Genomic DNA, 10,595 nt, shown 5'->3' with positions numbered 1-10,595 from the left:
TTATTATTTAGTTACGAATCTTGGCATTAAACACGTTAAATTCATATCAGCAATCAAAACATTGATCGCTTCTTTAAAAAAAAACTCTGACACTTTTTAGACTTCAGTACATTTGAAAGCGTAACATGATTGGAAAAACAATGTATTTTGAGAGGAAAGAAAATTTGAAAAATTTTAAAACTTGATCTGCATGGTATGACGAAGAATGTTTAAAAACTCCATCACATGAAGTTAAATAAAACATGGATCGAAATGATAAACTTGAATAACTGAGCGGCCAGCAACATCGTAGGTCAGTAACTCTCAAGTTTTTTCAACTGAAGGTAAAAATATCTTTAAAAAATAAATTTGATTCTTTACATTTGTCACAGTAAATAAAAGAACATCTATATAAAAACAAATACAAAAATTTAAATCCAATAATAACATTCTGCCAAAGGTTCATCACATCAAAATATCATAGCAACAACTACAACATTTTCGGACAAGTGGCCTTATTAATTATAGCTACAAACTTTGTTACCACAAAATTTTTCTAACGCAGACAATCATAAATACTCTCCTCATGCAATTAACACAACACAAATATTCCCAAACATATGAGTGAAAAATGTAAACTTAGGAAATGAAAAAAGATTGGTTTTTATAAAATCAACATTTTCAGCCAGCCAACTAACATTCTCAGCCAGCCAACTAACATTCTTAGACTGCTTTTCGCTTTCGTATGATTCTAGCTTCCTTTCAGCTGTCCTCCTGGCTCTTTTCTGAAGTCTGATCCTGAACTCCTGGCGTTGCTTCATCGTGACTACGATACCTGCAGAGGTGGTTTTCACACAAAAATATTATACTAAAACGTCTTTAATTCATTAAAATTTGTTTTTCCAAGTTTTCAATTTTTAAATCGATTTATCACTTGATTCTGTTTTTAATTCTGGTTAGTTTTTCAATAAATAAATAAGTAAATAGTTAAAAAAAATAAATAAATAAATATCATTTAAAACATATCTGTGATAATTGTAACAATTTCATTTAGCATATTTTCAATTTTATTTACCAGAACAACAGCCACATAAAGACACAGATCGTAAAAGAATTATAACCTATTTTATTTTATTAGAAATCCATAGACACATACTTCCTCATAGTAATCGTCTAGGACGTCGTTCTTATCACAACTGCAGTCTTTATTGCGTCCCGGACAATTTTATGAGCTCACAACATTTTTATTGAGCATTCACATAATGGCACGCCGTGGCATTTTGTTTGTTGGTGAACATTTACCATCGTTTAGGGTTACTGAATTCGTCTTATATAGTTGTCAAGGTTTCTAATGTTTTGTTGTTACCAAAATTACCATTGTTACCAGAATTGACACCATAATTGACGTTATAACGTCCATTTTACTTTTATAACTGGGGTTTATACTTTTATTTTATTTTTGAGATTTTGGAATGCAATGTTTTTCTAAGCAATCTGACAACACGCGCACCTCTTGAGTCAAATACATTATCCAGCCCGGAATCCTCTTATCTTCTTCTTTTGCATTTTTGTAGACTTATATTTATACAAATGCGTGTGTGTGTGTGCTTATATGGTGTGTGTGTGTGAAAAATTTTTGAAAAATTTTATTTATTTTTAAATTAAAGCGTGCAGAACAACATATGCAAAAAATGTTAAACATACAAAAACTAAAATATGCATAAATAAGACATGCATTTGAATCCTCTTATATTAATGCACAGCACATGCACACCAAGACACACACGGCATATCCACAACATACAACTTTTCTCTTCTCTCTCTCTACCCTCTCTCTCTCTCTCTCTCTCTCTCTCTCTCTCTCTCAAACACACACACGCAGACACACACACACGCAGACACACACACAGACACACACATACTGACACACACACGCACAAGAACAAAACTGGAGACAATAAACGTCTGGTCATCAGCACATGACCAGTCAACATCGTATGTGACAATTGGTATGGAGCGTACACTAAGACAAGACATAAAAGAAAGTGAAATAAAAAAAAACAACCACAAACAAACCTATATAAAAGCAGCCATTCACACACAACATGTGCAGAAATAGAAACGTATAGTATAAACTTTCGCTCTTACGAAAACGTAAACATACAAAAAAATAATTAACAGTTACATTAGGAACAAACACACTCTAACAAACAAACAAACAAACAAACAAACATTAACCAATAAACATAAAACATAAAACATAAAAAAACAACAGCACAAACAAGACATGTAAAACATTCAATTTTCAACAGCGCAATAAATCTTAAAACTTCAGACGAGAAACTTCGATGCAAATAAAAAATGAACAAACAAACAATCAATCGATCAATCTCAATCGATCAATCAACCAATCAGTCAAAAAATTAACCAGCTATGAAATTCAACGGATTAGCCATGAATGATTTATCAATCGAACATCAAATTTGAATCAATTAAAAATCCAACTTCTCGTGCGTTTTTGAAAAATAGTTCTTGAGCGAATGACAATTTTTGAAATTCTGATAGATTTGTATTATATTGTATTGTAAATTATTTGGCAGTAGATTTAGGCCAGTACATTATAAAGAAGTAAATAAACACATAAACAACTATACAGACAGACAGACAGATGAACAGACAAACAAATAAATTTTCACTGACCATCAACAACTCTGGCGATCCTCCACAACAGCAAGATGACCAGGACTGCTGCCGCTTTTTGGCCTTCCTCGCCAGCAACTCCCCCAAGAAAGATGAGGTCAATGGCGAATGATGAGGCGATGATGATCGCGTCAAATATCTGGTGCGAGTGAGTAAAAAATGGGTGAGATGATAACTGTGTGGTGTTTGTGAGTGAAGGGATTGAGATGATGATGTGGTGTTTTCTTTATTTTATTATATTTTTATTTGTCAATTCACGTGCTGCTGTGACAAATTCTGCTTCTATCAGGATTTGATTTTTTAAAGAGTTATAAAATGATAAATGTTAAAAATGTTGATTGAGTCAAATATTTTCTGGGCAGAGTGGCTAAGATGAGGAAGTTCTTAATAGGAAAGGTTTCTACATCTAGTGATTAAAATGATTAACGTGATTTTAAAATGATTAAAGTGACTTTTAAAGTTAAGGTGATTAACAAAATAAAAATCATGGTGGGGTAAGTGATGATGGTTATGGCATTTCATCAAATTAGGCAAAAGCAAAAGTGAATAAATAAAATTACCTTAAGTAACTTCCAGTCAAAACAAAATTAAAATGAATCATATCTAAATATTGCTACTGTACTATGTACAATTAAAACGAATATAAACATTTAATTCTCCTACATACTGTTTCAACATTTCACAAAGTGATTTTGACAGACTTTGCGTCTTGACATAGGATACATTCACTATGTACGTTGTCGTTTGTGTTATTACGCTAAATAGTAGCACATCAAGTTGTTTTGCATTGTTTGGTTAGCACTGCTGCAACTACAGTTTTTAGTTAAATTTTTAAATCTTCTAAATTCCTAGTTACATATTAAGATATCGTCAGATATTTTTTTTAACTTTCTGAAAATTTAAACTACCGGACAAACTAAGAGTGAAAATAGCAGTAGGAAGATATTTTTGAGAAACTTAAAAGGTAATTACAAATGATGAATTCATGTCACGAAGAAAAATTGGCATCTATTAGACTCATAAATCATTCGGCGCGGGCTGCTTGTTATTCATGGCTATTCAATAAATGGCTTTCTACTTTGTGGCAAGGTGTTTCTATGAGATGACCCCCTACTTTGCCGCTATGAAGGTTAGATAATAAATGCACTTTTTTCTTGGCTGGCTGGTTGGTCAGTTTGGTTGGTCAGTTAGTTGGTCTGTTGGTTGGTCAGCTGATTGATTGTTTGATAGGTTTGTTTTTTATTGATAAGATTGTATAATTATTGTTTTTAATGTTTTCTCAACTTCAGGCAGTTTAGAATTATTAAACTTTCTTATTCACCTGTATGATTTTGTTTGCCTGTTAAATTTTTTTATGATAATAATTAAATTAAAGTCTAAAATTGTTTTTCAAGACAAAAGTCGTTAAAAATTTAACAGACATGGAATAAAATTGAAGCATTTTAAAACTGTATATCAAACAGTAAGACAATAACAATCACTTGATTAAGCTAAACAGGATGATGAACAAATTATCAAAAAATCAATCAATAGATGGCGAGTATATGATGAATAGATGATGAAAAAAGGATGAAATATGATGAATAAATTATGAAAATTAATGATGAATAAATAATGAAAAAATTATGATGATTAATGACAAATAAATTATGAAGATTAATGATAATTGTCAGGCAGATGATAAAAAATGATAAAAACATGAAAAAATTATGTAAGACTGGACGAATAGTGATGAAAAAAATGATGAAAAGGGACCATTCAAACGAGGTTGAAATTGTAGAAAATTAATGGACATAGGATGAACCAACCTCAATGCGATGTCTGCAGAACGACCAACCCATTGCAAATATCTTTATCAGGTCCTGTTGGAAAAATTTAATTTGATAAATTATTTATCCAATTTTTATAGTATCATATATTATCACAAAATTGTACATGTATATTGTATATGATAATTATTTAAAAGGATTCATAATAAAATATTACGAATAATCAAAAGTTAGATACTTCTTTTAACTTTCAAACTGTTCTATAAAACAAAAACTTTTGCATAATTAATAAACACTTGATAGCTAAAACTGATTAGAAACAAATAACTAACAATCGAATGATGGATTTAGTTAATTAATAAACAAACTAATCAATTGAATAATTACTTAATAAACGTAAAATCGCCACAGTAATACAGTTAAAACTTCAATCCTTATTAACTCCACAACTAATTACATCATTACGTCTTCCCAGAACGCGGGTAAATCATTGCGCCTGGGTGAATATCTCTTTTCCGGTACGTCAGAGAGTACATGAGATACGAACTGCATGCGTTGGACGCCTTAAATCAAACATGTAGAAATATGAAAATGGGCTGTTTGAGATATTTCTGTTAATATTCATTTACACAATGCTGGTCAGGAGTATTAGTCTCATTTTTGTTAGCATTTATTCAGTGTACGTTGGCAAATAGTAATTAAACATTCACATGTGGTGTGGAGCTAGCTGGTGTTGGATGTTTGTTAATTTTATTTAGATTAACGGTGATGGGATTAGAAATGAAAATTAAAATTTCTGTGTAGTTTGTAAATGTTTGTTAATGTATTTTGGTCGCTAATGGATGAAATTGATTGGAACATTTCATGAAAAATTCTTAAAATGTCTTTAATTTTGATTGTATACTTTACCGATGTTTTGTTAAGTTGTTCATCCATTGATAGCAATTATCGTTTATTATATGCGTGTGAATTAAAGTTTTTATCAAGTGCATATAAACTTCACACTGTGAAGTCCAGTCGCTTTTTGAGTTGTTTTAGGCCTTCATGTGTTTTGTTTGTGTGTTTTGGTTTGTGTTTGTTTCTGTGTGTATTTGCTTGTGCGTGTTTGTGCGTGCGTGCGTGTATATAAGTGGACGTAGACTATTCGTTAATTTTCATTGATGAGATGTTTAAAATTTTATAAATATGTTAAGGTTAAATAGGTTATGATTTGTTTGTAAAAGCATTTTGAGACAATTTTCATTAAAAATTGTTGATTATCAATTAATTTTTTCTGTAAAAGATGTAAGAATTTTTGTTAGCTAAAAAAAATATTCATTTCATTTTTTCTGTTCCATTGCCGTGAGAAATTTTCCACGAAACGACTCAGGCAGAGGTTGATTTATGGTTAATTGGAAATATTTTTTTGTTCGCGTGCGTCCTTGTTTGTACTTTCTGTGTCAGAGGTATAAGTGAAGTTCAACTTTTCTAACCAAAAAAAATTTCTAACTCAAAATGTTTTTATGTTTTAATGAAGTTTTCATTATTAAAACAAAGCGTACAGTTTATTTACTAAAATGTGATGCTATGTGGAAAAAGTTCAATTATTATCTTTTTGGAAAAATGTACACGTTTATAATTAATACGTCATTTAGTTATTTTTTTCCAATGTCGTCTGATGGCCGTCCCATGCCGTCCAATTTGAAGAGTGCCTCACACAAGCACGCACCTCATCTGCATATCAGACATTTCACATCACTCTCATCCAATGCAAATCACATTTGATGCTCAGACGCATTTTTTCAAAATTATTTGCAGTGGTGGGCATTTTATGAAAAATTTTTTGAATTAATTCTGTATAAATAAGCACGTTAATTTTTTTATTGTTGTTAACAAAGTTTCAATGTTGGATCCAACAAATAAGAATCTGAATGCTTACGAAAGTTTCAAACTTTTTAATTTTTGGTCGCTAATTCACCAAAATATCTCTTTCGTTGATATTTGAAACAATTTTGATTAAATGCTAAAAAGGCTAAATTATTTTTGCACACGATCGTCACACAAACGTCGTCTCAAAAGTCTTCATCCAATGCATGAAAATATGCATCCCATAATGACGTCACGTCTAACGTATTATACATTTATACGTCATATCAGGCATTAAAATCCTATTAAATTATTTTCAATCGACGTCGCCCAGCGTTGAAAATAGCATGGAACAGAGAGTTAGGAATAAATGCGGGGCGAGGAGAGAAACAGACGAGCAGGCAGAGATTACCAGATAGACAGATAGAAGCAATGTGCGTACAAACAGATGAACAGAGAATGGTTAACGAGTAAACAAAGTAGGATGGGAAAATCGCATAGACATGTAGAGAGAACTCCTCAACAATATCGCCACTTGGAAGACATGATGCACTGGACGGGCCCGGATTGGACCGACTGCTATCGAATGATTTTTACTGTTGTCTAACTGCTCGTTACCGTTCTTCACGGCGGTATTATGTTAGATTGGAAGCTGATATTGCTGGCTCTGGATGTATGTGCAGAGGAAGGAGTGCAGGTGTTTTTATTGTCCTTCATGGATTACATTAATACATAGTCATGTGTACACGCTGATGTTGTTGATGTTCTTGTTGTTGATGTTCTTGAGGGGAAGGTCGTTGTTGATGTTCAAGTTCTAAAGTTTCAAAAATAGTTATTTAATATAACTTGGATTAATTTTAGTGAGAAATTCGCTAGCTTGGAATATTCCAGACTCAACACTAGACATCATAGCTGTCAGTGGTGTAACCGAAATATTTTATAGAGGAAAGGTTTAAAAAGTTTTGAATTAATTGACAATTTCTTACAAAATTTACATTCTCATATAAAACACGATATTTTATAAAACAAAAAGTTTAAATTTTGGTTTAATAAGAAACAAATTTTAACGATTGATAATAAGAATAAAGCAAACAATATTTTCGGTATAGCAACAACATATGCGAATTTCTATACAGTACAAAAGTTGATACAGCCATTAAAGACACACACACACAACAACACAAACAAAGACAGAAAACAACAAAAATTACGCAACAACACCAGCATATGCGCAACATTACGAAGGCAAACGAACGCAATGGCGTACATCAGTGAGCTTCTTATTGTAACACTCAGTCAAAAATTAATATCTCATCACATCTTCTGCGGGGAGGTAACGTGTGAGAGAGTGGGTGAATTTTAGAAACTCGGAAATGTGTTTGGGGAGAAAATGTGAGAATGATTTCTGTATAAAAATATGTGCAAATGCAAAAGAAATATTCTTAGCGTATGAATTAATGTTGAAACTTGTATATACATCTGCTGAAAAATTGGTAAAAAATATATTGACTATTCGTCTTCAAAAGCCATCAGTGTATCGTTGATTCGATTGAGTAGAAAGTATTCTTTAAAATTATTCTTCTCATATATCTTTCAAAATTTGAGAGTAACTCTCTCTCTCCTCATTTTTCTTTACATTCAATATTTACAAGCAATAAGATCGTTATGAAATAATAACAAACGTTTCATCCGAGAGGCAACATGTCTCGGGTAGATAAACAACGCACGCAATATACAAATAATTATTCCATATGTCATATTCTTGAGCTATAAATATTTCTTACATGACATTTTCTTACATCTCTTTTTTTTTCTTCTCTATTCATATATTTATATATGCAACTATAAATATATACAGTGGCGGGTCTAGAGGATGGCGGGGAAAGGTCGTCAGCCACACTACTACAGTTCTTAGCCCCCCGGTAAAAATTTTGGCCCCCTGCGTGAAATCTTAAACATATTCATATTTTGTCCCTTCCCCTGTCAAAGTTGTCTAGATCCGCCGCTGAATATATATCAATACATCAACATACTTCAAACATTGAATGCTTGATTGTCCAACATATTCTCATACAAAATGAACGAACAACCGAACAAATTAGCAAATGATTAGACGAACAAACTGACAAACAAACGAAAGAACGAACGAAAATGTGAACGAAAAAGCGGAAAAGGGACAGAGTTTATTCTGATTCACAGACATCAGAACAAACATTTATAGCAAACAAGAAAAATAATTGCGTGCAGAAAGGAATGCTTGAATATACAAAAGACAAAATTGCGCTAAGTCAACAGAAAGAACATAACATTTACTAAACGCAGTGCACAAACTTGGTACAACCATCACACAAAACTTACCCATCCTACCTACCTACCAGCACACCAACGTATTCGCCAAACATCTGACTCATACACAAACACCCTCGTGATGATAAACACGTGCGAATATGCAAACAAGATACACAGAATGTTGTATGGTGATATTGAAACATGCAATGTTAGAGTGGAGCGATCGAACTCGTCAGCGCACAAACGCTTATATAACACAAAAATGTAAAATATTTCAAAGAAATTATTCATTCGACTTTGGAAGCAAAAAAAAAGGCTGTATGGGTAAAATAAATCTAGAAATCTAGCCCTAGTAGCAAGTTAAAAAATTGCAAAACCTTGAAATTCAACTTACAAAGAAACAATCGCCAAGAAACATCCGAATATTTTCTGCTTAAAAATGTTTTTCAAATAAAAAGACACGAACATTGAAATACTGGTGACCATAGAGAGAAAGTTAATCCAGACACAATGTAGGAAAGAAAAAAAACGAAAAAACCTAACTCGAGTTTCTTTGCTTGTGTGGCTGTTTGGCTGGCTGCTAGTGTTGCTGGTTGGCTGGCTACTTGTGCGTGTGTGGCTGGCTGGCTGGCGTCTATTCAAGGCAAGTTGCTAACAATTAATCCTCTACTTAATTATTGCAAGAAGGATACCACTACAATGCACATGTACAAGTTTTTTTTTGCTCCGTCCAATTCTCGCACACACACACACACACACGCACACACACATACAGACACGCACACATACATACAGACACGCAACACACACATACGTATACATACGATATACGCAACACGTAAAAAACAAGTTTACATGTATAAATTTTTACGCTGGGTTGAGAAGTTTGTGTCATCAATGACATTTTTTTTATAAACTGAAATACTCGTTTTGTTGACAGTGTCACTCACTGTAATGTATGAAAATAATTGACCAAATTGAAATAATAATTTGTTACTAGGTAGAATATTATTAAATGACTGCCATATATAATAATTTGCCGTCCATGAACATGCAGAAAAATAATTTAAAATACTATTATGAAGTAAAATTTTGATGAGCTTAAAATAAATTGAAATAAATTGGTCGGATTAAAAAGATGAAATAATGTACGCATGCATGGATGGATGTATGAGGCGAGATTCTTGGAAAGCAGTCGTCTAAAATATTCCTTTTTCTTACTTGACATTCAATCAAATATTTGTAAAATTAAAAATATGAAGTCATTTAGACGCGTTTATATGAACTATTATTATAGTTTTGCTTATTTGATTTTTATATTTGTTCTCATACTAACCTGTATGTGTGAATGTTTGTGCTTTGGGACACAAATATAACGAAAATATAAAAATTAGAGAGAAAGAGAGAAAGGAGAGCTGAGCAGATGACAAGCCAGCTCGGAAGGAAGAGCCTGCCTGCTGTGATTTAGAATCATTTTATGAGGCCACATAACAAACCATGAAATAAAAGACTGCATGTATGTTACGAATTGGATTACTCTATATAGAGATTACTCTATATACATACAATTCACTGCTCACAATGTGCGTGCGTGCGTGTGTGTGTTTGTGGTGTGTGTATGTTTGTAGTGTGTGTGTGTACGTGTCTGTCAGTTAACATTATTTTGCTGTGTTACTTGTTAAGTAATACACATTCCTAATGTGTTGTCGGCTTGACACAAAAATTTTCAATCAAACAATGTATAGGAAATTCATCCTGAAAATAAAGTTTATCTTACAAAACCTTTTATTAATTTCAACTACATATTTAAAAAAACAAAGCATAAAATGAGTCTCAATTTGAAAATACAACTGTTATTTAATTTAAAAGCAACATGAAGCTTTTTTTTGTAAAGAACTCAGTGATTTGAAACAATAAATTATTTAAATTCATCAAATTTTTAGGACAATCAAAACCACTACATTCTAGTAAATATAAATACACAAAATTTTTTGAAAGTTGCTTAGCACAGCA

At 32.1% G+C, this 10,595-nt stretch overlaps 1 protein-coding gene across 1 annotated transcript in view; it reads right to left on the bottom strand.

The window, feature by feature from the left end:
• Positions 1 to 5,000, bottom strand: part of HELRODRAFT_161501 (hypothetical protein) — a gene marked incomplete at both ends in the record, with an annotated part of 11,000 nt that extends 6,000 nt beyond the window's left edge. Inside the window, 4 exons of the mRNA XM_009021415.1 lie at positions 699 to 814; positions 2,680 to 2,818; positions 4,488 to 4,541; positions 4,914 to 5,000. Coding sequence (XP_009019663.1) covers positions 699 to 814; positions 2,680 to 2,818; positions 4,488 to 4,541; positions 4,914 to 5,000 — 396 coding nt within the window. The remainder of the gene's footprint in view (positions 1 to 698; positions 815 to 2,679; positions 2,819 to 4,487; positions 4,542 to 4,913) is intronic.
• Between the last annotated feature and the right edge of the window lie 5,595 nt (positions 5,001 to 10,595).

Source organism: Helobdella robusta (genome assembly GCF_000326865.2).
Source record: "Helobdella robusta unplaced genomic scaffold HELROscaffold_3, whole genome shotgun sequence".
Classification (NCBI taxonomy): domain Eukaryota; kingdom Metazoa; phylum Annelida; class Clitellata; order Rhynchobdellida; family Glossiphoniidae; genus Helobdella; species Helobdella robusta.
Note: the sequence above shows the minus strand (reverse complement) of the source record. Positions and strands in the feature narration are given on the sequence as shown.